Below are 24,888 nucleotides of genomic sequence, written 5' to 3'. Positions count from 1 at the left end.
TGCCAGCTTATTTTTTCTCTGTTTTTTTCCGGTATGGAGAGGCTCTTCAGTAAAGAAGTGGACAAGCTGGTAAATGCGATAACACAGCTGGATGCATCGTCAGACGCCCCTGTCACAGAGAAAGAGCTAAAGCTAGTCCAGGAAATAGGAGATACTGCCAGAAGACTAGACATCATATACTCTGTGGTAATAAATGGCTTTGAGTCAGAGAACATGAAGGCATCGGCAGCCCTGTACAGCATAACAGAAGAGCTTCACAAAGAAATGGAGGATAAAGAGGTGCTGATAGAAGAGAGCAAGAGAATAGTGGGCAGTACAGACATAAAAGTAGAAAGCATCATAGAGTATGCAAAGACTCTTTCCATCCACAGCAAGTGTCCTTTGCTTTGGACAGAAGACATGCCCCTCGACAGATTTCCAGCCTACCCCACAGACAGCCTAATACAGCAGTCAATACTAAGAGACCAGGAAAAAACAGCATAAATACACCCCAATAAATAAATATACAGATATACTCACCATTACACTAGCCACAACAGGATTAGCACATTATTAGCTACTTCTGTTGTATTTATCCTTCTCTTGGCTTATACTCGTATTGTAGCTAGCCTATTGGTAGCATTGAGCATCTCACTGCATCTCCTGTAATCACTTCAGCCTCCTTGCATTCCTTTAATTTTATTGCTCCTGCTCTCGCCAGCACATAATTGCTAACGTAAAAGGAAAACGCGTATGTAAAAAAGTATATATATTCCTTTTTTTAAAATTATTCATGCAAAGTAAAAAGTACGTAACGAGAGTATACACCTGGGGTGCTTCTGATGCAGGACAGCTGGGAGTGCCTGTGGAGGAGGGAATGAGCAGCACCCCTCTAGAGATATCCTACTTCAACGACAAAAGAATAAAAACAGTGGTGTGTGGAGGAATGCACTCTCTTGCCCTATCTATCGACGGCTCTCTCTACTCCTGGGGATGCAACGACGAAGGAGTGCTGGGAAGAGAGGGAAACGAAGAAGAGCCAGCGCCTGTGCTCTTCCCCCACCCTGTGCATATTAAAAAAGTCGTGGCAGGAGACTCTATTTCAGCAGCAGTAGACATCTATGATAACCTATGGACCTGGGGGCTATTTAGAGGGCCGGGAGGAGTGATAGGACACTCTCTTAACACAGACGGCTCTGTCAACAAGATGATCAGAGTGCCTACAGTGGTGCCCAACATCAAAGTGTCCGCAGTGGAGGCAGGGTGCAACCATCTCTCTGTAATAGACTCAAAAGGCAGACTTATCACCTGGGGAGACGGCGAGAACTGCAAGCTGGGAAGAGTGCTCAGCAAAAGAGCCAAGGCAACTGACGCCCTGCGCCCAGGAATCGCCCTAAACAGCGTAAGCGCAGTGGCAACAGGAGCATACCATACACTAGCTGTAAGAAGAGTCTCAGAGACAGGAGATAAAGCAAAGGGCAGTGACAAACAGTGCCTATACACTGAAGGCTGCTTCTTTACTATGCCTAGTGGAGAGGTATATCTGTACGACCAGAACAGAGAGAATATCAAAGAAAGCACGGGAAGAAAGAAAAAAGGTGACAGCTACAGCAGCGAGCTCGTAAGCGAGAATAAAAAGAGAAAGGTCTTTGTAGAGTCTAAGCACAAAATGGTCAAAAGAGAAGAGCATCCTCAGACACTAACTATATTCCCTCCCAAGAGCATGCCAGTCCACATGACTAGTGATGGCGTGATAACAGAGGACGAGAGAGCTCCCACTGTCTATCTCCCGTGTAGTAGAGAATATCCTGCTACTACAGCTTCTCTGGAAAGTGACCAGAACGCATCGCAGAATGGTAAGGACAAAAAGACAGGAGTGTACACCTATTTATCATACGCGGAGGAAGTACAGAATAGCTCGCAGGAGAAAGGAAAGAAAAGTAAAGAGAATGACCTAGAGTACGTGTCGTTTGATGAAGTGCAGAGAATGGCTCTATTTGACAGAAGAAGAAAGAAGATATCAGCTAAAGAAGAAGCAAAGAAGATAAAGCTCTCTTCCTCGGGAGTAAATAACTACGGACAGTCTCCCTTCTCTTCCGCCTCTTCTGCAGCCTCTGACTCTTCAGGCTCTGCTGCCCTCTGGGGTAGGTGGACAGAGTGCAGCCCAGGCAATGGCCCTGTTTCCTTCAAAAAGGGCATGGGAGGTGAGCACAGCACGCATGTATTGGACAGCGAAGGCACTTTGTGGGCAGTGGGTAGGAATACCTTTGGACAGCTCGGGGTAGGTGATTCTAAAGACAGAAAGGTCTTTACTAAGTGTCTTCTCTCGGGCGTAGATGACTTCTCGGTCACTGCCTCGCACACGCTCGCTCTGAAGCAGGGAAAGGTCTTCAGCTGGGGATTCGGCGATGAAGGACAGCTGGGATACGAGGCAGAGAATCAGACTGTCCCCAGAGAGGTTGACCTGAGGGGAGAAGTGGCCATCAGTGTGGGCGCAGGAGGACAGCACTCAGCAGCTGTTACTGTAGTGGATGCAACAGAAACAGAAACAGACAACAGTATGTGTATATTTGGTATACAGCAGTAGATGTAAGCTGTGTACAGATATATCTTTTGTTAGGAATATTTATAATAGAAAAAGAGTAATAGTAGAATAGACGGTTATCTACTGCTGCAGGTGCAGATGTAAGCTACCTGTGATGCAAGAGACAGAAAAACAGTCAGCACAGTCAGCTGGTGATGCATTCTCTACGCTCAGCCATCTACTAATTTACTCTATAGACACATTCTGTGCTCATTATGGCTCAATTCTTAGAGAACATCTACACTCTCTTTTTCTGCGATGTTTTGTTATTAGCACGAGAGAGTACAGGATTGCTGTAGTACAGTATTCTACAGCACAGTTCATAAGCCAAGAGCCATCATAGAGCACAAAAAATAAATATTCTATTCTTCATTCCTTCCTACTTCTCCAGTGCTGGCATAAAACACAAAGACACTTAGCTACCATCAGTTAAGTTATTCACTTAGCTATTCTGCTGGGCTAATAGCTAGTCATTCATTGTGTACTTCTTGGCTACTAGGCTGCTCTTCTGTGCTTTCTTAGCTATAGCTGCTGATCTACAGCTAGTTGTGGTTAAATATTAAATATTTTTATTTCTCATGGCTGCACACGCAGAAACTCAGTACATTAATTTAGTGCAGCGCATACTCTCTAAAGGCTCTGATAAGATGGACAGAACAGGAACAGGGACTATTTCCGTGTTTGGAGATATGAGCAGATATTCTCTGGAAAATGACGCATTTCCACTGCTCACCACAAAAAAAGTCCCTTTCAGGATAGTGGCTGAAGAGCTTCTCTTCTTCATCAAGGGGCAGACAGACAATAAAATACTGAAAAGTAAGAACGTGAACATATGGAACTTAAACGCAACAAAAGAGTTCCTGGTGTCCAGGGGAATAGACAGAAAAGAAGACGATCTAGGGCCCATATACGGCTTCCAGTGGAGACACTTTGGGGCAGAGTACGGAACATGCGATGATATCTACACGGGCCAGGGCATAGATCAGCTGAATAACGTAATAAACGAGCTAAAAACGAACCCAAACAGCAGAAGAATGGTTGTCAGCGCGTGGAATCCTCTTGATCTAAACATTATGGCCCTTCCTCCATGCCATGTTCTATTTCAGTTCGTAGTAACTGATGGTAAGCTCAACTGCATGCTGTACCAGAGGTCAGGGGATGTAGGATTAGGAGTGCCCTTTAACATAGCCAGCTACTCACTGCTTCTGAAGATGGTCTCATATCTGACGAATATACCCGAGGGAGAGTTCATCCACATCCTGTGCGATGCCCACATCTACAAAAACCACATTAGCCAGCTCACGGAGCAAGCAACACGAGAGCCCAGGCCATTTCCTACGCTGAAAATACTTCCGCAGGAGCCCAGACACAGGCTCGAAGATTTTGAAATTAATGACTTCGTAGTTGAGGGATACGACCCGCATCCTCCCATTAAAATGAACATGTCAGCATGATGCCTTGATAAAATATGCAAAAAGCTGTATGTTCAGCTATTTTTATGATAGATACACCCCAGGCACTATTACACACCATCTATTTAATGAACTATTTCTGTTTTCCATTTTCTTTTTGCTATTATTTCTACTTCTGTTCGCATCTATCTTATACCGATAAGAGTAAAAGAGTAACTCACCATAAACTAGCTAGAAGTAAGAAGTGTAAGCTCAATGATCAATCATTTCTGGCTATCTATTAACTGCTTTTAATCGGTATAGTGCTATCCTGTGGTGTAAGTGTCTTTATTTATAGTGCAATTGGTATGTGTTACTCTTATGTTGTACTGTACTGTAACTTATCTATTACCGACTGCATGTGTTCTGCTTTTATTGGGTCTCTGTTCGTCTTTCCCATTGTCTTGCTTATTTCTTCTTTTGTTTTTTCGAAGAGCTTCAGTGTCCTAGTGAGAGATACGTGCAGAGACTTATCTATGGGCTTGTTGCATACTATGGAATTGGCTATTTCCAGCATGTACTTGCAGTACACCTTAGACAGCGCGTCCTCCACTATTTTTATCACTATGCTGCTGTGGGTGTCCTTTGCCATCCTTTTTTTGTCGATTGTCTGTGTCCTGTTTCTTACTGTATTTCTGATTTCTTCCAAATCTTTTACTACGTACTCCATACACAATAAAATATTTTACTTCTTAAATGAGCCACAGCCCGGAAAAAGAAACTGACAGGCTAAAAGCGCTGAAGAAACAGGCACACGAGATAGCAAGCTCGATAAGCCACAGCAGAATGCTGATGAAAATACTGCCAAAAGACAAAAATGCACTCTCCGATCACATAAGGGACATAACGGACAAACACACCTCACAGGAGAGTGTGGTAAATAAAATACTGAAGGCAATAAACAGAAACAAAGGAGACTGGAAGTACATTTCAGAGCAGTCAGTTGGCGCAAAGGCAGAAAATGACAGGATAGTTGACCGAAGAAAGCTGTCGCTAAAAAAGAAGTACATTGTATACAGTAAATATAAAGATCTCAAAGAAATGCACAGAGATGCACAGTGCTCCATATGCTTCCAAAAGTACATTTCTCTGAATGTCTGTGGTACGCTCAGATGCAGACACACTTTTCACAAAAGATGCATTAACTCGCACATTGCAATGATGGGCAGCTGTCCCATCTGCAGACGAGATGTCATAAGCGGGCTAGTTAATTGAGCCAGCAGATGGAGAATGTGCTCGTACCATAATAATAAAAACACAATAGACACAGCTCAATTACAGCACACTTACGAAAAAAGGCATTAGCCAACATTCAATCAATCACTGGGAAAATAGAGAATCAGCCAGTGAGGGATAAGGAAAAGATGGAATACTTATGGACATTTTTGTTTTATTTTCTTTTCCTTTTTCTTCCGTGGCGTAATAGCATTTTATTTCGTTAGCACTTTCTTCTCTTCTTTTTTATATTTTTTTATATTTTGACCCCAGCAAATGTCAAACACCATAAAAATACTAGAGAAGAAACAAAACCCGCTTCTTGACAGAATGGAGCTGTCTTTATCGATCTACCATCCTACAAAGGGAACTCCAAACAAGAAAGACGTTTCAAAGATTCTTAGCGAGCAAATGAACGTATCTGTTGACAACATTATCATCAAAGACTGCTACACCAGATTCGGAACACACATTTCAACAGCGCAGGCCAAAATATACAACAAGAAGCTGAGCTTAGAGAAGATAGAGCACAAATTCATTCTCAACAGAATCCAGAAGGAAAAAGACGGAAAGGAAATCACCAAGCTCCCCAGAAAGATAAGAAAGGAAGAGAAGAACAAGAAGAAGAAGATAAGAGGAACATTAGCAGCACTCCAGAAGAAGGCAGAGAAGAGACAGCAAAGAAATAGTTAAATAAATATGGTCTAATTATTAAAATTTTTAATGGCGCATGAAAATACTTCATCCGGAAGATTTGCAGACTCTGCGAGTTCTCGTCTTATCGCAGACACAGATTCTGAAGAGGCAGTGGCAGTACACTCTGACTCCGATGGATCTGCCGTGCTGGATGATAAAAGCACTATTTCTTCAATGAGCATCGATGCAACTGATCATGCAAATCAAAACATTGCACAAAACAGCAGCCATCCCAGCGGCAAAGAGAACACCGGAAACCAAAAGAAGAAAGTAAGAGATGCCAAGCCCGTGGATATCTCAAGTCTTGCTTCCATAGGAGACCCGTCTGCCTCTGGCCTATTTAGAAGTGTCATTAGCTACATAGGGGCATATGAAGGAGAGATGCTTATTGCAGGAGGCAATCCTCTCTTCAAGATAGCTCTGTGCTTGTTTGCGTGCTATCTCGCCTGGTTCTTTCTCTGCGAGTTCTTCTATGTTTTTTCTTATCTCTTCTCATGGAGCATGAATATAATTGTCAAAGGCATTGTATTCTTTGTTACACTTGATGTAATTCTAAAGATATTCAGCGGAAACATGCCATAGCACTTTCATCTCTAACACACTCCCAATGCATCCTCTCTGCTTCATATTAGATCTGTAGCTCTTGAGGCACACGCTCTGATCGATAGTGAGATATGGCAAGAAGAGTACAAGTTCGATACATCCGTATAAAATATATGATATAGTGATCAATTTACATTTATTCCATGTGGTATGCTGCATATCTTCATAAATGAATCCAATCTCATGGTCTTTCTTCTTCTAGTTAAAGGCTGAGTCTGTTCGTACTTAGAAGTGCTACAAATGCGAATAATCAGCTAGAATAAACGATCATCTAGAAAGTCTTCTGTTGCCCTTCTGCTATGTGTACAACGTAATTACATTCTTCTACAGCATTAAATCTGCTTATCCTCTAATGATAGCATGGCATCTTCTTTTGTGCATTTTTATTTTTATATTTCGGCTGCGGGAATAGAGTAAAATGGCTAATAAAAAAGAAAAAAATGAATGCAGTGATGATATCACAGTTGAGAGCCTAATTGCAGCACAGAAGTCGATAGAACAGAAGAAGTGGAAGCTAAAGAGCATCTTGCTCCCTAAAGACTGCAAGATTGAAGAAACAGAAGATTACAAGTCCATAGAAATAGAATATACACCTGTCTCGCACGAGAAAATAAAAACAGAAATCTTGCAGAACGATAAAAAATATTTCCCATACCAGCAATTCAACACGATACAGTCTCTTGTCTTTGACAGCATATACAATACGAGAGAGAATGTGCTTGTAGCAGCGCCCACTGGCACAGGAAAAACAGAGCTAGCAATCCTTGCCATACTCAAAGAATTCTTCGCATACAAAGAAAAGAGTTTTATTGTCTATCTAGCTCCGACAAAGTCACTAATCAAACAGACAGAAAGCACGCTAAAAAAAAGATTGAATGATATTCTGAAAATAGAACAAGACACAACCGATACACACAGAAATAACCACAAACTGTGGGAGTATAAGATGAATGTCCTTGTGACCACGCCCGAGAGATATGACATCCTTACTTTGAAAAAAAGGATAGCCCCTACTCTCTTAATAATAGACGAGATACACATCCTCGGAGAAACCAGGGGAGGAGTCCTTGAAAGCGTCATTATTCGCAGTAAAGGCATAAAGAACATAAGGATGCTGGGAATAAGTGCTACAATCCCTAACTACAGAGATGTTGCTGCATTCATCAACGCAAAAAATGAGCACTCGTACTACTTCAGCTACAGCTGCAAAGAGATTCCCATGGTGTACAAAATACTCGGAGTAAAAAAGAGCGAAAAAAGCGTAGATATACTGAATAAGCATCTACAGCACGCTCCCACCCTTATTTTCATAAACAGCAGGAAAGAGTGCCACAGAATAGCACACCTTCTAAGATGCAGCTCAGGTAACCCAGAAAAAATGGGAGACCAACCACAAAAAAACATTCACTCTTCCATTAGCCAAGATGACAAACTAAACAGCATACTGCCCCATCTATCCTCCATTATTCCTGCATTGACTGAAGATAGAAATGAGTTTATTCGAGACATAAAGAGCGAAATAGAGATGCTCTATCAAGGGATTGGAGTGCACCACTCGGGAATGAGCAAGAACGTGCGGTCTGCTGTTGAGACTCTCTTTAGAGAGGGCGCTATTCGAGCTATATGCTGCACAAGCACCCTGGCATGCGGCGTCAACTTGCCAGCTGATAATGTCATAATCTACAAAACAAAGACAAACCATTTAGATAGCGACAGTAATTATTCTCTATCAGAAATATCGCAGATGAGCGGAAGAGCAGGGCGCAAGGGCCTGTCCAGCAAGGGATCGGTCACCATTATAACGGACATGGACAAAATAGAAGAGTACAGCCGTGCGATCACTTTTCAGTTTCCCATAGAAAGCAAACTAGCCCACACTCTGCCCACAAGAATTCTCTACGAAATAAATGCAGGAAAAAACACAGCAGAAAAACTTGCTGAATGGATTAAAGAGACATATGCATACAGCAGAGGAATAAAACACAAAGAAACAGAGAAATACTTTTTGGATGTAGAACAGCTACTAAACTCAATACTGTCTGGTCTAGTGCAGATAGAAGCCATTGCCTTGGAAAAAACAACGAAAAAAAAGAACAAAGATGGATTAGTGCATGATCCATCACTAGACACTCTGAGTCCTGCTGCAGAAGAAAGAGAAGAGGATATACAAATAATACGAACTAAGAAAAGAAAGATAAATGATCTATCTTTACACCCCAGATCAGAAGAAGATAAAGAAAAGCCATCTTTTCCTACAGATTGCCACCTGATAAAACCTACTCTGCTAGGATCAGCTGCATTTAAGTACTATCTAGACCCGAAGACAGTGTATAGGATGAACAGAATATTTAGAGAAATAAAAAATAAAGAACTGGACTTGGATGGAGGAGACATGCTCCTGATAGTAAGCACAGCTGAAGACTACAAGAGCATTGTAAACACACACTCTGAAGAGCGCAATGCAGACTATGCAAACGCCTTATCTAAGCTTAAAAGTACGTTAAAATACCCAATTAGGTCAAAAGATGGAAATATAAGAAAAATAATAGAAAATGAGTCAGAAACTAAGGAAGTAGTATCTGTCCTCGTGCAAGCACACATAGACAGAGCAGAAATAGATAGATCTCTCTACTCAATATACACAAATACAATAACAAGCATAGAAAGAATAATCTGGGCATGTTTTACGGTAGGCAGAGTATTCCTCAACCGATCTATACACTCTCTTCTCGACCTGGCAAAGAGCATAGAAGAAAGAGAGTGGAGGTATATGAAAAAAAGAGGGCAGCTAGATGTAAAAATAGAAATAGATAAAAACACTATAAGAGTAGCCAATCCTCAGAAGTGCGAAATATTCTTCACCCTTTCAGCAGCAACAGAATACACAAACATTCACACAGAAGTCACTAAAAAAGAGGTCTACTACTACACTATACCTAAAAATAGCACAAGAACGCCCTACAAACTGCAAATAGACACAATGCACACATTCACAGAGCCAATTGTGCAGTATATAGAACTGTAGAAATACTTCTCTAGCTTTTATTCTACTTACTGTGCTATTAATCATTCTCGTGGTGTTCTCTCATAACTTATGTTTTGGATTGTTCATTCTACGTTGCATCAGCTTTCTTACTATCTTATGAATTTCACCTTTTATTCTTTTTATAGCAAGCCATCTTCTTAAAAATGTTTCTGTGTGGTTTTGTCTTCTGTTTATTTTTATTTCACTGAATTGTTCTGCTCACTTGGCTCAATGAAGGAAGAAGAGTGCAATTACATTTCATCTGATGAGTACAATAAGCTGTCGAGTGTATTAGACAAGGCCAGAAGAATCCTAAACACCGCCCCCATCCAGAAAGAAGAGAATCTCTCCCTGGGCACTCTTGAATATCTTAAAAAGTACAGAATAGACACATAGCTTAGAAAGTTGCGAACACCCCATAAAAATAAAACAATTTGTTATTTATTGGCTATATTGGTAGATACTCACTTGATATAAAGTGCTGAATGACTGCGTGCGTGGATAACACTACGCCATCGTACATTTTTATCATTCCCCTGTTAATTTTCATGAATGGCACAGTTCTTAGTGAGTATATTGTCACTGAGTGATGGGAGAATGGTTCTTCTGTTATTTCTATTGTGTTGTACTTTTCTATTCTTTCTTTATACGAGTATTTACTCGGAGGAAAGCTTTTATCAATGTGTATAAACCGAAGCGCCTTTGAGTAGCACAGGCCTCTCTCTTCCTCAGTGAATAAATCGCTAAACACAAAGCCTTCCCTGCAGCAGAACTGCGATGATCCAAATAGAAATGGAAGCAGCTGGTAGTCATCTAGCCCTCCCATCCCGTGGCTCCCCGCTGGCTCCAGCTTGTATTTGAGGATAAGCAGCCTGACTATGCTGAAATAGTGCTCCAATACGAGCAACACCGCATCTTCAGCGAGCAATTTTCTCATCATCAAAATTATCAAAAAACAGAAAAAGTTGAGCTCGTGGCCTGTGCCGTAGTCTATCCTCGATCTGTTCCCAAATGACTCGTCGAGATAGTTTTGGAGTATTGAAAGGTCTTTATCTGTTATCCCGGGGAATGACTCTTTCATGATCCTCTCTCCCTCTATCGACAGCCTTTCCACAAAGTTTATGAATCCTTTGTTTCCATATCTCTGATTTCCCTCCTCCAAGGGCACCTCTTCGATGATCTCTTCTATTTTACTCAGAAACACATTCCCCTCACTCTCTCGTGTGTCGTCCTGCGAGGGCACTTCACTTTCTTCTCCATCTTTTCTCCTGTGCTCTCTTCTTCTGCTCTCTGCGAGATCGTACCGTCTTTCTCCGTCTCCCAGTATTTCTTTCTTCTGTATTCTCTTGTCTATATCTGTGATATAGTGCAGTATCTTCTTGTACGCTATTGACGACTTGAACTTTGCAACATCTCTGTGCTCTGGATCTACTCCATATATTATTTCACCCATTTGGAAATAAAATTGAGATGCTTATACCGTACATAGAGCAAGTGCACTTGGGCGTATTTATACCCAACAGAAAACTGCACACAGAGCCAATGAAGCAGCTGGGGAGATATTTGAAGAGCAAAGGCTACAGCGTGTACTATTTTGAAGACGCGTACAGAGAAGAGACACCGGTTGACGCATGGCCCCATGTGGATGTCATTCTTTCGTTTTTCTCGGAGGGCATAGACTTCATGAAGATAAAAAAGTATGCAGAGATGCATTGTCCTGTGGAAATAAACAGGATAGACGCACAGTTTCTCCTCCTAGATAGACGCGCAGTCATGGCGATCCTGGATAAAATAGAAGTGCCCACAGCATTCAGAATCATATACAATGGAAGAGCAAAAGACACACTGTCAGAGTACAAGCCACGGGCTAGCACAGCACGCGCTGTAGAAGCAGAAGAAGCACAAAAGCCAGAAGCAGAGAATGACACAAGAGGTAAAACAAAAACAAAGGTTGAAGAAAGACAGGAGGAAATGAAAAATGAAAATGGAGCTGAAACAGAAATCGACCGAATTGTAAAAAAAGAGCTAATTTCTTTCAACATTATGAGAGACGAGCTCCTCAAGCCATCGCGCACAAGATACTGCAAGGACGGCGTGCTGTGCATTGACGACAAAAAGATGAAGAAACCGTACGTAGAAAAGCCAGCATACAGCGAAGACCACAACATAAATATATACTACAGCAACGACTGCAAGAACAGAGAGGGCGGAGTGTGCAGACTGTTTCGGAAGATAGGATCAAAGAGCAGCAACTTTGACAAGAACACACAGGGGGTTTCGTACAGAGAAGACGGCAGCTACATCTACGAGAAGTATTTGGAAATGAAAGACTACCTGGACATAAAAGTGTACGTGCTTGGGAAAAAAGTGTACGCAGAAACAAGAAAGTCTCCCGTGAAAGATGGAATAGTCATCAGAACAAAGTCGGGAAAAGAGGAGAGAAAAGAGATAGAGCTAACGGAAGAAGAGATAAGCGCAGTTGTGAATATAAGCAGAGCCCTTGGACAGTTTATCTGCGGGATGGACATCCTCAGGACATCTGATGGCAGATTCATTGTCGTGGATGTGAACGGATGGTCGTTCGTGAAGTCCAATCCAAAATACTACACACAAACCTACCTGAAATTCCTAGATAAGAAAATAAAAAAAGAGGTCCTCAGAAAAAGAGCTGTTCTAGGAGATTCATCCAGAAGAGAAGATGTAAAACTGTACAGTAGAATAGTAGAGATAATAAGTGAAGATGCCTCTAAAGAGCTGAAAAAAGAAGAAGTACTACGTCTAGAAAACAGCTCAGAGGAAAAACAGAATAAAACGGTAGAATCAGCAGATGATGCATTGTCTTTAGTAAACAGCAGCAAAAATGCGATTGAGATAAAGGGAGTGCATGCGGTGTACAGGCATGCAAGAAGAACACCAAAGCTGAAGAAAAGACTGATATTTGTCTCTGAGTATCTGCTAGAGTACGTGGGAAATGATTCGCATGTGGCAGGCAGAGACACATCACGGGTTAAAGAAATAGAAAGGCTACTGGAAAAGGAAAATAAAAACAATCCAGCATTCAGAACAAGTGAAAATCTTCTAGCCCTTGAGTCTCTCAAAGAGATCACGCAGGGAAACACCGATGTGCGTGTTAAAATCACATCGGAAGGGAACATCGCAAGACTCATCTTGAAATGGGGCGGACTGCTGACAGAGCTCTCTAAGAAAGAGATAGAGTACGAGGCCATGGAGTATGAGTCCTTTATCTCGACGGTAGAAGGCGACTCGTTCAGCACAGGCACTCTGTACTCTCCCACAAAGCCCATTTCCGAAAGAAAAACAGAAAGAAAAATAAGAATAATCGCAAACCCTGAAGACAGAACACAAAACACTGCAGAAATATTTAAAACCGTATTCCAATGGACAGGAAGAGTGCAGGGCCAAATAAAGGAGAAATACTTCAGCACATCCAGAACATCAGAAGAAATTTCAGATAAACTCTGTGCTCGACTGGCCAGTGCGTATGCAATGCTAAAGGAAGAAATGCTTTACAGGGAGTCCTCCAACAAGCTAACCATTGAGCCAATAACAGCTCCATCCGCAGGACTGCACCACTCCTGCATAGACGGAAGCGAAGTGGAGATATCTTCTCTGTACAGGAACAAACTGACAGTGAAGGTGCAGTCAAAAAAGAAGCCAGAAGGATCCTCCGTTAGCGACTCCTGCTCCTGCTGCAGTTTAGACTGCGAGTGCAAAGAAATACACTTTCTGAAAAGGTGGTGTTTTGTCTTTAACGAGTATCCTTTGCTCACCCCAAAAAACACAAAAACCGTTATTCCTCTGCTTCTTGATTTTATTGACTACGATATTCTCTCAAGCCAGTACAGAACAGCGCCATCCCCCGTGTTTAAATATTTCAAAAACATTGAGGACGTATTCCTTCTTTTTAACACCCATGCGAGCTATTTGTACAAAAAAAGAATAGACACTTTCTTCAATGAGAACAAGACTCTCGACATCGTGAGCTATATGCACGAGAGAATAGCATCGCAGCTTGACACTATATACATCACAAAAAAGTTTACTGTTCTGGTTCTTCTGAAGTACATCCTAAGCATCGAGGATGCAGTCTACATAAACAAGCCGTTAAAGGTAAAAATAGAGGAGATTATGCACAGCATAGGATTCCTTAGCTCCATAACCCTGATGCACCTGAGCTGCAAGGGAGTGGAGTATATTCTCGTGAAGTACAGCCATGGAATCCACATAAACAACAAAATCAATAGAAAAACAGAGACATCGCCCGAACAAATTCTCAGAGCAGACAGAAAAAAGATACTTGCTGTTATAAGAAAGTCAGCATTCTTCAAAGACTACACAAAATAAAAATAATGCATTGTTTCCCGTCTATCCGCAATAAATAACTCCCCCTTTTAAATTTTAAATTCAATTCAGCTCTAGTTGCATGAGAATAACTGTAATTTGCAGAGATTTGGTCTACAGAGTATTATCGTTTGCAGAGAGACAGAATCTTAAACACTCCTAGTTGGCACACTTTTCATCTTCTTCCTACATTAGAACATCATTCCTTATATGGCAATTTGTCCTATCTTCTAGAGATAAAAAGCAGTGCATAGAATGCATAGAACACTACTGCACTCGCTATCTTGTCCATTGCTCCAGGCCTGTGCAAGACAGTGCACTGTTTGTGCTGGAACTAGTCGATTGTTTGTGTGGTAAATAAATAGGAAATTATTTGGATTTTTAATGGAGAGAGACACACTGCATGCTCTAATAAGAGAAACCCAGTTCTTCCAGGAGTCGATAAACAGCATAAAAAAGAACGTGGACACTGCCAAGACATCTGTGAGCACGATTTCGCTGAGCATTTCATCGCTTTCCAGGATAAAAAATGACAGTCTTGTGCGGTCTTCGTCCACAGCCCACATAAACATGGAGTACACGCGCAAGCTGCTCTCGAAGGTAAAGCACTTTGGCGCAAAGTACAGCAGGCTCCTAGATGAAATAAAGGCCAGCACGGAAAGCGTCTCCACTGGCAGCCTTCTGTCGATTTACAAAGAAATTAAAGAGATGATAGGCCTGCGAAACTCAACGCCTGAAATTACTGAGAAAATATCTGTGCTAGAAAGCCACTTCGAAATACTTGTGCTTACTCTGATAGACTCACTCCCTGAAATCATCAAGAAAGACGGCGTTATTTCTTACATGAAAATAGCAAAAGTCTCGATCAATGAGGGAGGCCACATTAAAAACATGAACGGAAGGAAAGAGCTCTTCAGCGGAGTCTGTGACAACAGCCTGATTACGTGCAACCTAGACAGAAGCAGAATATTTGAAGTGTTTCTGGGGTCGATAGAAAGACGGTTTAACGAACACTTTGCGCCTGAGCACAATAAAATGATAAAGACCGATGCGCTGTCCTTCATTTTAGAGGACCTCGTGCTCCTGAAGGAGACAGATGATTTGGACATTCCTTCCAACTACAAAATCTTTTCGTTCTCCTGCATTCAGTACCACAGACTGCTATACGAAAACTTAGACAAAAATAGCAACACGTTCGACCCAAATGAAGCCATAGGAATTCTCCTGTGGAGCAAAAAGTACTACGCGCAGATGGAGGAAATGGAAAAGCCAAAAAGAGTCCTGGGCCCTGTGCTGTTCTCGGGAAGAGAAAAAGATCTGGTGGATAAGTACGTCAAAGCAGCAGAAGACAAGCTAAGCGAGTGGATAAGCAACCTGGCACACATGGAGAGCAAGAGGTTTAAAGAAAGAAAAAAGGCTCCTGACTTGGACAGCGAGAATAAGTTTATAAGCATTGGATTCATGGATCTGCTGCACATAATAAGGCAGCAGCTGGAGCCCATCTACACGCATCCCGAGATATTCAGAAAAGTGTCTCTGCACATTCTGAGCTGCGTTAAAAATTTTAAGAAAACCCTAACGGACACAATAATCGAGGAGCTAGATGCTGTGCTGAAAGATAAAGCGCACAACGGATTTGAAGAGTACTGCATTGCCCTATCAAACAGCGGGCTCAAGTTCATGGACTGTCTGCACTCTTTATCCTTCTACAGCGACAAAAACATGCAGCTGATTAGCGAAGTGTTCTACGAATGCATGGTCTCTGCGAATGATGCCCTCGCCAGGAACATTTCTTCTGTTATAGAGCCGGCTGTGGATAACATTTTCACCGAGAAGTGGATAGAAGAGCCCGTCACACAGAGTATTATCTCTACGTACAGCGACTATCTGGCAGACTACCAAGAGAGCATGATAGACTACTCTTTTACCTTTTTTGTTTCTTCTCTTTTAGAGAGAACCGTGCAGATGTACTTCGACAAGCTGTGCAAAAAAAGATCGATATTCACAAAAGATCATTTTTCCATTCTGGCAACAGACAGGAAGAAGTACAGAGAATTTTTCAGCAAGTATTTGGCAAAAAGTGTGCTGAAAGAGATGCTCAAGCCAATGGACTACTTCATATCGATCACGTCCTCGGATAATGTGAGCCTGTGCGTATCAGAAGTGAAAATGTACCTGAAAGAATGCCCGCACGAAACAAAAGAAAGACTCTCGAGAGTCCTCAGAAAGATGCCCGGCGGAAACAGAGAGTTCAGCAAGGAAGTGATGAACAGAATATAAATATACAATAATAAAATTTTACTATACTATTTTAGCATATGCTGAATCAGCAGATAATAAAAAGACTCTGCAGCCATCCTCTTTTTTCTGCAGGAATGTTTTCTTTTTTTAATTATTTATATTTATTTTTTAGTTTTAGGCTTACATGTTTCTTGTTGTTCTATTGAAGACATTCTTGATAGGCTTTGGAATAGTTGGGCTGTCGATTGGGTTCATTGCCTTCCTGTATAAGGCCATCCACTACATAGAAGAGTACCCTAATAGAGCAAAGGAGAAGATCAGATTTTTAACATATTTTGTGTGGATAATGCACATCTTTTTGCTGTTCAGAGGATTTTCATTTTTGCTATTGGGGTTCTCCTGTCTCTCCCAGATGATGTTTTACAATCTGCTGGAAGACTACCCAAATATTGAAACTTCAGGCGCTGGGTTCATCAGCGCAGTGGTGATGGCCTTTATTAATCACATGCTCTTCCTTACGTCCATGCTCAAAAACAGATGCGGCCTCATTGAGATATTCTTCTACTTCTTTGTGATTGTGTGGTCTGTTCCGTTCTCCATCTTTTTGAGTCTAACAGCCAATGACGAGGTGATTACCATCAGCGGAACAAAAAAGCCAATCAGAAGAACCATGGCCGGGAAGATCTTAGACACTTTGCTTTCTAGAAGCAACGCGTGGGAAGACAGATAGACACCTTTCTCCCAATGCGGTATATTTATGTATCTGCTGGTATAGCTTGTGGTAGGAGTGTGTGCAGCGTGTTTATTTGGCATGGATACTGTGTGTATATATACTGTTTGCACTGTGTGTGGATGGAAGAAAGAAACATAGGAAACCTAGAAGGATTTAACGATGTGTACTACCAGGAGTCCAGAATGTCGGGAACTTTGAAATACAGTGGAGAAACACTGGAATCAGAGCCGTACAAAAAAGACGGGTATCCAGGAAAGAGTTCCACCTCGTATGAGTACATCACATACAATGAGCCATTCTCTACGAGAACAGTTATATTCAAGATACCAATGAGCTATCTTAGAAAAGAGTAATAAATAGGTATTTTATTCAGGCAAGTTTTCTTTTGTTTTTATTGCAAGTGTCCAATGGAGTGCGCATATTTCCTCCACTAAGGCATCTTCCTGTCTGTCCAATTATTTTGCTGCAGATATAAAAGAGTGCAAACACTTGTGAGAGAATGGGAATTATGGATAGATTTTCCGAGATAGCGAAGCACTCACAGAACAAAAGCAAGAACTCGCCGAATCCTGAAAAAAAGACAAACCAGCCGAGCAGCAGCGAATCCTCTGCAAATGGCACACTGGATCCCAAGGAAGACGCAAACAAAGCTCTTCCCTCAGCGCAGCCAGAAGAAAAAGCGCAGAACAATCCAGGAGGCAGTGCAGACAGCTCTAATAAAACGAGTGCAGCAGATAGTGCAGCACACGAAAAACAAAAGTCTTCAAAGTCCAGCCTAAGAGACAAGCTGAAGAGCTCAGATGGGATAGAAATGCACAGAAAAACTTCAGGCGTAGTAGGAGGGCTCAGTGCATCAGGAGAGGAGAAAAAGATAGTAAAAGCAAACGAAAGCAAGGAAGAGCCTTCCGGAAGCAGCTCTATGGGCCTGATAAACAAAGGATCCGATGCAGCTGACCATGCAGCTGTGAGCTCACTGAAGGGAGGAATTGAGAACAAAACAGCAACCACAGACATCAACTCAGGAAGGATAAATAAGCCAGTGAAATCATTCAACGTAGCAGGAGGGCTGGGCTCTAGCATAGGAGACCACATAGAGTCGACGAAGCACACAGATGTCCTGAAGAAACAAGACAAACCCATTCGCGTAGACACGAATGCTGGAAAAACAGACGAGCCACACCACAAGCCAAAGGAAGACAGCTCAGTAATAGAGCACAAACAGCACAAGAACAAAGAAGATAAAAAAACAGAAGGAATAAAAGATGAAAGCGAAAAGACTGCTTCTTTATCTGCAGAAGATAAAACAAAAAAAGATCTGGAGAAAAAGACAACTGACTCAAAAGGAATACCTGAATCTAAGGATTTAGATAAACCAAAAGACTCAAATAGTTCTAAGGGTCCAACTGCTTCAGAGGGACTAGCTGCTTCAGCGGGCGTAGCTGCTTTAGGGGGTCTAGCTGTTTCAGAGGGTTTGGGCGGCTCGAAAGGTGTGAGTAGCTCAGAGAGTAAGAACATTAATTCAGTTCCTGGAAGTAACACAAAGACAATGCAGGAAAACTCAGTGAAAGAAGAGATCAAAGACACTGAAAAAGGACAAGTCAGAACACAAGAAATAAACGAAAAAAAAATAACCGAAGATGTGGCTCCATTGAACAGAAATGAAGCAGAAGCACTGGGAGTGGCTGGGGCTGCTGGGGTAGGCGCGCTTGGAGCCGCTGGACTGGGTGCTGCTGGGGCTGCTGCCCTCGGTGATTCTCATAATGCTGCGGATAGGGCAAATGTCGATGGCGCAAATTCTAAATCAGATGGCTCTGCTTCTGGTGGAAGTGGCGGCAGTAGAAAGTACGAGACCAAGCCTGAATGCTCGCAGTCTTCTGAGCTCATGTCGGACAGAAAAAACAACAAAATACTGTACGAAGCTGATGTCTACAAGAAGAAATACTTCCTCCAGTTTCTGTGGACAAAAAGACACTTTACTCTCTCGAACGAGGGAATTATGAAATACTACAGAAATGTAAATTCTAAAAGAAGAGGAGAGTTTGACGTAGATGAGTATTTTACATCGTTCAATGCATCAGATGTAAAGGGAAAACACCCCTATAGAATTAACATGGTTAGTGATAAGAGCGATGATCTAGGCTTTGACTCTAAAGAGCAGAGAGATGAGTTTCTCTATTGGCTGGACAAATCAACAGAATAAATGGTTTATTTTTAACGAATTTGATGTTTAGAGAACTCAAGCAATCGATGAGATACGTGCATACATCTACCCTCCTATATCTTTGGTTTACTGTTGGATGTTCTAGTGGTATTATTTTGCAGAATTTTCCTGTAAATTTATTGGCATGGAAAAAGAACTTGTTTTATTTTATTTCTGTACTGCTTTATTTTCACTTCTTGTTCTTGCTTTTACATGTAAATTATTTTAAGCAATTTGAATATTCTCAGTTGGCACATACACAGGCTAGAAGAGTTCAGTGCAATTTGCAATGCTTGGAGCACTCTAGAAGATTCAAACAGAAAAGAACAAAAATTACACTCTAATGAACAAGATAAATAGAGAACATGTGGCCAATTTTATTAGAAAGCAAATTGGTTTGAGCATACCACTAGGCTGATATGCTCTCTTCCTTAGCATTTGATTTTTCCTTTATTTTTCTTTTTGAATTGCAGGATAGAAAGTAAAACAGACTATATCTCATTGCTGCAACTAACTACATGCCTCTCTCACTGTGTTCCCTCATTAATTCATATTCTCTTCTTTGAACTCTAGATGCAATCTTTTTATTCTCTCTTTTCTCGTCATCTTTTATTCTTTTTTTTATGCAATTTTCTACAAATTCTTCCACCAAGCGTTTGTAATTTTCTCTTATATATACTCTTGTATCCTTATCTAAGTCTTTGGTGGCCAGATTGAATGCCATCATTCTCGCGGCTCTAATACGAAGAACAGATATCGGAATTTGGTCTGCATCAGTATAAGAGGTTTGTACCTTTATCTTCTGAGTAGGGCTATTAGAAGGGCTGCTATGTATAGGATTGGTGGTAAATTTAACATCGCCATCACTAATATTTTGGCTATCTGACAGTTTATCACTGTTAGAACTATTATCAATGTTGTCATCTAATATTTTACTACTAGCCGTTGAAGGATTCGCATTTTCTAGAACAGGGCCATCGTTTAAATTTTGGTCAGTAGCATCCTCACTCTCTGCTTTCTCAGATTCTTTTCCTGGCTTTTTATGCTTTTTTATTTTATTTTTACCAAATATATTAATTTTACTATTCTTAAGCCGAGTCCAAATATCATTATTCTCTGGTTTTGGCTTCGTATCAAAGGCTATCTTGTCTATTAGACTGCGGATCATCTTCTTCCCTGCTTTTAGAGTCTTATTCTTGTTCTTCTCTGAACTAGAAATCATGTTTATATTGCCATTTTTATAGTAGAAAAAGATTGCTTTATCCCATACTTTTGCCACAATGTTCTTATTCTTTTCTTCATCTATTATTTCTTTCCTTGAATTCTTAGATATGGGACTAAAATAAACGTGATAGTTTACATTATTTGGAATCTCTTCAAAAGACACTTCAAGATAATAACTTTTCTTCTTTGTTTCATCATCATTGAACTGCAGTTTATCAATATCATCAAAAAAATCATATTTTTCTGTTATGCCTTTTGTAAAGAAAATAACTTCAGATGTGTCCAGGCCATTTACTATGGCTAATGAATCACGTAATGGAGCTTCTGTTATTAAGAACTTTTTTAGAGTAGCATAAGATGGATTTAAAAATATGTTCTCTTGTACTTTTTTTTCTTTATATCTAGTGCTCTTACCCACTGAGGAATTCAACCTCTTTATTACATCTTTAACACTTTGCTCTTTCTTTTTTTCAGTAGGGTAAGAAGTACATTCTTCTATGTATGCAACACATATGTATGCTCCTAATGCTAAACATTTCATGAAGACTGAGTTTGTAAAAATAGCCATGGTTGGAAGCTTTACATTTTCAAGTCGCAGTCTATTTAAGAAGCTTTTTTTGATTTATCATTGATCTTTGTTTGTTTGTTTACAGCAATAGATTCAAAACAAACAAACATAAATAGCTAAATTGCAGTTATTTGTCTGTATATGGTATAATTTGCCTTTATAATAGCATCTCTGTATGCAGCAACAGAAGAATAAATGGCATAATATAAACAGTGGCTTGTGTTGAAAATGCTGATTTGTTGTCTAAACGCGGACAAAACTCCATTCTACTTTATTTTGCTATTTGAGCTATTTCAACTTTTAGAATTTGCTTTCTTGAGCTTATTCTGTTCGTCAATGAAGTTGTAAAATAAAGTAAAAGTAGTAAAAATCTGCTTACTGCGGTTTTTATTTCATGGCAAAAGGGTATTTCATCTCAACTAGTCATTAGATGCTAGAGCAAAATGCATGGTTTGCACTTACCTTCTTTTTCTTTTTTCTTATCGTCAGTAATATTAACTTTTTCTGGATATTCTACTGAAGGTAAAGTGCTATGTTTTACTTCAATAAAATTATGGGGAGAATGTTCATCAGCACAGGGATTGCAGGGGTCTCTATAAGTTTTATCAAGAGATGGATCATCATCTACTTCTTTTCCTCTTGAAACGGCTGCTCTTACGCATATAGCATATGCACAAACTCCCAACACAAAATATTTCACGAGAACACTTACTTTCATTGGCAAACATAATGTCTTTGGTGTATTTATAGATAAAAGAATCACAAAATTTGTTTATTTTGTTATCAAACACTCTAATTAAGTCGAAATAGAGTGCATATGGCTAAAAACAGTTAAATGCTTTGTTTTGTTTGCAATTTGCATTTAAATGAACTTATCAGCTAGCTCTTATGCTTACTTAAACTACAGTACATAAACAGAAACAAACAACTATTAAAAAAGAGCATGTCTGTACTTGTAATTTACTAAATAAATAAACAAAAGGCCAACTATAACATACTTGTATTTGCAACACAAACACTCTCACAAAGCCAATATGCTCTTTACCTCGTACACAAGTTCTTCTATACTGTGCTGTCTTCTGTTATAATTGATAGGCTAGTAATGAACACATGTACAGACAGCTAAAGATACCTGTAGCATGATATCTTAATCTATGCTAGTGTTTTTGGTGCTGTTGATGAAAATGAAAGAGCATCCAGCACTCTCTGCTCTTTCCATGCCAAATAAATATTATTTGTTCTCATCAGTTTTGTTGTTGTGCCATTAAAGTATAAATTAAAATATTTTTTATTCCTATCTAGCAGAAAAAACAAAGAAGAAACGCATGAGCACAGATGCTACGCACAAAAGAGACCAGTCTTCATTGAGTCTAGAATAGCTAGATACAGTTTGGACGCTACACTTTTTATTACCCAATTACTGCCAATATAGAACAATAAACTACTTTACTTCAGCACACTCTCCCTCCAAACTGCTTTCACTCATCAGACCTATCTTACCAACTACCATGCAATAAGTGTTTTAATCAAAATCAGAGCTAAACTATAAGTAGAAATGAATTTTACAATTTCTAAAGGAGAACTAGTGGTGTTCATAGAAGCTCAAAAAGCATGGAATGCAGCACTACAATAGCACATAAACAGTTTTGTCATCGTATATACACATTCATTGCTCTCGCACTCTCTCGTTGCCTTTTCCTTTGTGCTGGATCTTATCGTGTAATTGTAAATTTACATTTAGTAAATGTAGTTATATTTATTTCTAGTGCTCGGGTATAAGACTTCCCACGAGCGCCACTTTGCTTGTGTCTTCAGAGTCAGGGTATACTAACGAATAGTACAGAATAGGAACAGGCTTATCTGATGATATCACAGGCAAAGGCGTTCTTACACTTACCTCCTGTCCTTTATGGTAGTATTTTCCGTTGTACGACGTAACTATGTTCCCAGCTAAACACCACGCAAGCACTTTACCACACACCACTGCTGCCTTGCTGTCTCTGCTAGACACTTTACCGTCCAGCGACTTATTTATCGTACTATTAGGCGATATCTTTATCAGTGACTTTTTAATGTGGTTCAGTAATTTTTGTTTTTGACTTTCAGATACTCCCTGTCTGGATAGAACTTCTATGTATGTCTTTGTGTCTGCTACGTACGCAGGCGTGTACTCTACCTTCCTATTCTCGTACAGCTCAATCGATGCTACGATGTTCAGCATGTATCCTAAATATTCAGGTGATCTGCTATATATCCGCATCAAAGCAGCTCCTAGCACAGGGTTTACAGGCAAGGAGAGCACTTTCTTCCCAAACTCAGTCAGTTCGTTTTCGCCTACAATTGACAGCCTTTTAAGCTCGCACAGCTCCTTGTCTATCGCCCCCGCTGGAGGCCTGGTGATGCACTGCACTCTATCTATTCTGTTGGGAGTGACTCCTGCCTTTAGCAAAGAGCTTATCATAGGCAGCACTCTTTCTCTCTCCATTTCCGGCTCTCTATTCTGTCTCATTCTTTCGTACTCCACTGTTGTGTATATTCTGTAGCACACGCCCGTCCCCACTCTTCCTGTTCTTCCTTTTCTTTGCTCCGAGCTCTCTTTGGATATCAGGGCAGTCTCAAACGTATACGAGTTGTTCTCGTAGTTGTACTTTTTCTTTATCTCTCTTCCTCCGTCTACAACGTACTTTACATCCGGCAAAGTAAGAGATGTCTCTGCCACATTCGTGGCTATTATCACAGAGTTGCTGGACGACAGAATTATCTCCTGCGCTTTCTCTGGTGTGTCGCTGTGCAGAGAATGCACGCTTTTCTTAGTTATTTTCAGACTCTCTTTCAGTCTTTCTGTTTCTTCCTTTGTAGAGACAAATGCCAGAATTGACCCATCTTTTTCTTCCAGCGCTTCTATTCTCCGTGCCATCTCTTCCAGGTAGTGGTATTTTCCTAGCTGGAGATAGTGCACCTCCACCTCGTACTGCTGTGGCTCTACCTCCACCCTCTTTATGCTTACGCCTGCTATCTCCTGCACTGCTTCTATGTACTCATCAGTCACCGATGCGCTCATTAAAACTACTCTTAGCGTGCTTTTTACTGCTATCTTTGCCAGCACAAGAAGAATCGTGTCCTGGCACAGCGATCTTTCGTGCACTTCATCCAGTACTACAACCGAATACTTCGATAAAAAAGGGTCTTCAGAGAGCTCCTGCAGCAGCACTCCCTCTGTCATTACTATTATTTCTGTTTTATCTGACACTTTGCTTTCGTATCTCATTTTGTAGCCACAGACATCTCCCACCTTTGACTTCTGCTCTTCTGATATTCTCCTGCACACTGCCTGTGTTGACACTCTTCTCGGCTGTGTTATGCATATTTTCTTGTGCTCTGCCAGCCCATTTTCGTACAAGAACTGCGGCACCTGCGTTGACTTACCTGACCCGGTTCCTCCGCTTATTATTGTAATGTGGTTCTCTTTAACAGAGGAAACGATTTCGTCTTCCATATGGGTTATTGGGAGGATGCTGTTCACACTTCTAACTCTGGACAACAGCTTGCTTGTTTTTAGCAGTTGTGCAGGTCTCTTTTCCTCTTTTGGCTGTTTTATGCGCAGATATTCCTCAGCGCTCTCTATCTTCCTCTTCTCTGCTCTCTTCCACTCTATTCCATCGTTCGAATAGCTGTATGCGAGACTGGCTGCTGGCACTGTGTGCTCAACCTCTGCTTCTTTGCTGTTTGTTTTTTCTCTGCTATTTTTTGCATCTTTTCTTATCTCTTTCACCGGTGTTTTATTTTTTCGCGTGAGCTGGCTGGTCGATTTTATGTTCTTCGCCTCTGCTCCCTCTGGCCGCTTTTGAAGACTTTTCAGCTGCTCGACAAGCGAGTCTCTCTCCTTCTGTCTCTCCTTCTTTTCCAAGTACTTCTGCAGTAGCTTCTTCTTTTTGTTTCCCATTCTCTTGAAAATTCTGCAAAATGAAAGTATTTTTCCAGAAATAAAAAATATCTTGAAAAAGTAA

At 40.8% G+C, this 24,888-nt stretch overlaps 17 protein-coding genes across 17 annotated transcripts; 13 read left to right on the top strand and 4 right to left on the bottom strand.

Moving 5' to 3' along the window:
- Positions 1–33: 33 nt before the first annotated feature.
- NEMIN01_0522 (uncharacterized protein) lies at positions 34–483 on the top strand (the record flags this gene model as incomplete). The annotated part of the gene is made up of 1 exon (XM_051476464.1): positions 34–483. The coding sequence occupies one exon, from the start codon at positions 34–36 to the stop codon at positions 481–483; it is 450 nt and encodes a 149-aa protein (XP_051332424.1).
- A 289-nt stretch (positions 484–772) lies between these two features.
- NEMIN01_0521 (regulator of chromosome condensation) lies at positions 773–2,566 on the top strand (the record flags this gene model as incomplete). The annotated part of the gene is made up of 1 exon (XM_051476463.1): positions 773–2,566. One exon carries the CDS (start codon positions 773–775, stop codon positions 2,564–2,566), a length of 1,794 nt encoding a protein of 597 aa, XP_051332423.1.
- A 575-nt stretch (positions 2,567–3,141) lies between these two features.
- Positions 3,142–4,017, top strand: NEMIN01_0520 (thymidylate synthase; the record flags this gene model as incomplete). The annotated part of the gene is made up of 1 exon (XM_051476462.1): positions 3,142–4,017. The coding sequence occupies one exon, from the start codon at positions 3,142–3,144 to the stop codon at positions 4,015–4,017; it is 876 nt and encodes a 291-aa protein (XP_051332422.1).
- Positions 4,018–4,333: 316 nt separating this feature from the next.
- Positions 4,334–4,684, bottom strand: NEMIN01_0519 (uncharacterized protein; the record flags this gene model as incomplete). The annotated part of the gene is made up of 1 exon (XM_051476461.1): positions 4,334–4,684. One exon carries the CDS (start codon positions 4,682–4,684, stop codon positions 4,334–4,336), a length of 351 nt encoding a protein of 116 aa, XP_051332421.1.
- Positions 4,685–4,710: 26 nt separating this feature from the next.
- On the top strand, positions 4,711–5,229 carry NEMIN01_0518 (uncharacterized protein; the record flags this gene model as incomplete). Its single annotated transcript, XM_051476460.1, has 1 exon — positions 4,711–5,229. One exon carries the CDS (start codon positions 4,711–4,713, stop codon positions 5,227–5,229), a length of 519 nt encoding a protein of 172 aa, XP_051332420.1.
- A 276-nt stretch (positions 5,230–5,505) lies between these two features.
- Positions 5,506–5,922, top strand: NEMIN01_0517 (small subunit ribosomal protein S24e; the record flags this gene model as incomplete). The annotated part of the gene is made up of 1 exon (XM_051476459.1): positions 5,506–5,922. The coding sequence occupies one exon, from the start codon at positions 5,506–5,508 to the stop codon at positions 5,920–5,922; it is 417 nt and encodes a 138-aa protein (XP_051332419.1).
- A 30-nt stretch (positions 5,923–5,952) lies between these two features.
- Positions 5,953–6,507, top strand: NEMIN01_0516 (uncharacterized protein; the record flags this gene model as incomplete). The annotated part of the gene is made up of 1 exon (XM_051476458.1): positions 5,953–6,507. The coding sequence occupies one exon, from the start codon at positions 5,953–5,955 to the stop codon at positions 6,505–6,507; it is 555 nt and encodes a 184-aa protein (XP_051332418.1).
- Positions 6,508–6,946: 439 nt separating this feature from the next.
- On the top strand, positions 6,947–9,553 carry NEMIN01_0515 (activating signal cointegrator complex subunit 3; the record flags this gene model as incomplete). The annotated part of the gene is made up of 1 exon (XM_051476457.1): positions 6,947–9,553. One exon carries the CDS (start codon positions 6,947–6,949, stop codon positions 9,551–9,553), a length of 2,607 nt encoding a protein of 868 aa, XP_051332417.1.
- A 231-nt stretch (positions 9,554–9,784) lies between these two features.
- Positions 9,785–9,949, top strand: NEMIN01_0423 (uncharacterized protein; the record flags this gene model as incomplete). Its single annotated transcript, XM_051476365.1, has 1 exon — positions 9,785–9,949. One exon carries the CDS (start codon positions 9,785–9,787, stop codon positions 9,947–9,949), a length of 165 nt encoding a protein of 54 aa, XP_051332325.1.
- Positions 9,950–10,001: 52 nt separating this feature from the next.
- Positions 10,002–11,006, bottom strand: NEMIN01_0514 (serine/threonine-protein phosphatase 2A activator; the record flags this gene model as incomplete). Its single annotated transcript, XM_051476456.1, has 1 exon — positions 10,002–11,006. The coding sequence occupies one exon, from the start codon at positions 11,004–11,006 to the stop codon at positions 10,002–10,004; it is 1,005 nt and encodes a 334-aa protein (XP_051332416.1).
- A 17-nt stretch (positions 11,007–11,023) lies between these two features.
- NEMIN01_0513 (inositol-hexakisphosphate/diphosphoinositol-pentakisphosphate 1-kinase) lies at positions 11,024–13,918 on the top strand (the record flags this gene model as incomplete). The annotated part of the gene is made up of 1 exon (XM_051476455.1): positions 11,024–13,918. One exon carries the CDS (start codon positions 11,024–11,026, stop codon positions 13,916–13,918), a length of 2,895 nt encoding a protein of 964 aa, XP_051332415.1.
- Positions 13,919–14,299: 381 nt separating this feature from the next.
- On the top strand, positions 14,300–16,195 carry NEMIN01_0512 (exocyst complex component 3; the record flags this gene model as incomplete). The annotated part of the gene is made up of 1 exon (XM_051476454.1): positions 14,300–16,195. The coding sequence occupies one exon, from the start codon at positions 14,300–14,302 to the stop codon at positions 16,193–16,195; it is 1,896 nt and encodes a 631-aa protein (XP_051332414.1).
- A 145-nt stretch (positions 16,196–16,340) lies between these two features.
- NEMIN01_0511 (uncharacterized protein) lies at positions 16,341–16,886 on the top strand (the record flags this gene model as incomplete). The annotated part of the gene is made up of 1 exon (XM_051476453.1): positions 16,341–16,886. The coding sequence occupies one exon, from the start codon at positions 16,341–16,343 to the stop codon at positions 16,884–16,886; it is 546 nt and encodes a 181-aa protein (XP_051332413.1).
- Positions 16,887–17,008: 122 nt separating this feature from the next.
- NEMIN01_0422 (uncharacterized protein) lies at positions 17,009–17,242 on the top strand (the record flags this gene model as incomplete). The annotated part of the gene is made up of 1 exon (XM_051476364.1): positions 17,009–17,242. The coding sequence occupies one exon, from the start codon at positions 17,009–17,011 to the stop codon at positions 17,240–17,242; it is 234 nt and encodes a 77-aa protein (XP_051332324.1).
- A 155-nt stretch (positions 17,243–17,397) lies between these two features.
- On the top strand, positions 17,398–19,089 carry NEMIN01_0510 (uncharacterized protein; the record flags this gene model as incomplete). Its single annotated transcript, XM_051476452.1, has 1 exon — positions 17,398–19,089. One exon carries the CDS (start codon positions 17,398–17,400, stop codon positions 19,087–19,089), a length of 1,692 nt encoding a protein of 563 aa, XP_051332412.1.
- A 514-nt stretch (positions 19,090–19,603) lies between these two features.
- On the bottom strand, positions 19,604–20,854 carry NEMIN01_0509 (uncharacterized protein; the record flags this gene model as incomplete). Its single annotated transcript, XM_051476451.1, has 1 exon — positions 19,604–20,854. The coding sequence occupies one exon, from the start codon at positions 20,852–20,854 to the stop codon at positions 19,604–19,606; it is 1,251 nt and encodes a 416-aa protein (XP_051332411.1).
- A 1,789-nt stretch (positions 20,855–22,643) lies between these two features.
- NEMIN01_0508 (pre-mRNA-splicing factor ATP-dependent RNA helicase DHX16) lies at positions 22,644–24,824 on the bottom strand (the record flags this gene model as incomplete). The annotated part of the gene is made up of 1 exon (XM_051476450.1): positions 22,644–24,824. The coding sequence occupies one exon, from the start codon at positions 24,822–24,824 to the stop codon at positions 22,644–22,646; it is 2,181 nt and encodes a 726-aa protein (XP_051332410.1).
- Positions 24,825–24,888: the final 64 nt, after the last annotated feature.

This window comes from Nematocida minor, assembly GCF_024244105.1.
Source record: "Nematocida minor strain JUm1510 chromosome Unknown 7922, whole genome shotgun sequence".
Lineage (NCBI taxonomy): Eukaryota > Fungi > Microsporidia > Nematocida > Nematocida minor.
The sequence above is the reverse complement of the archived record's forward strand: the minus strand, read 5'-3'. Positions and strand labels throughout refer to the sequence as shown.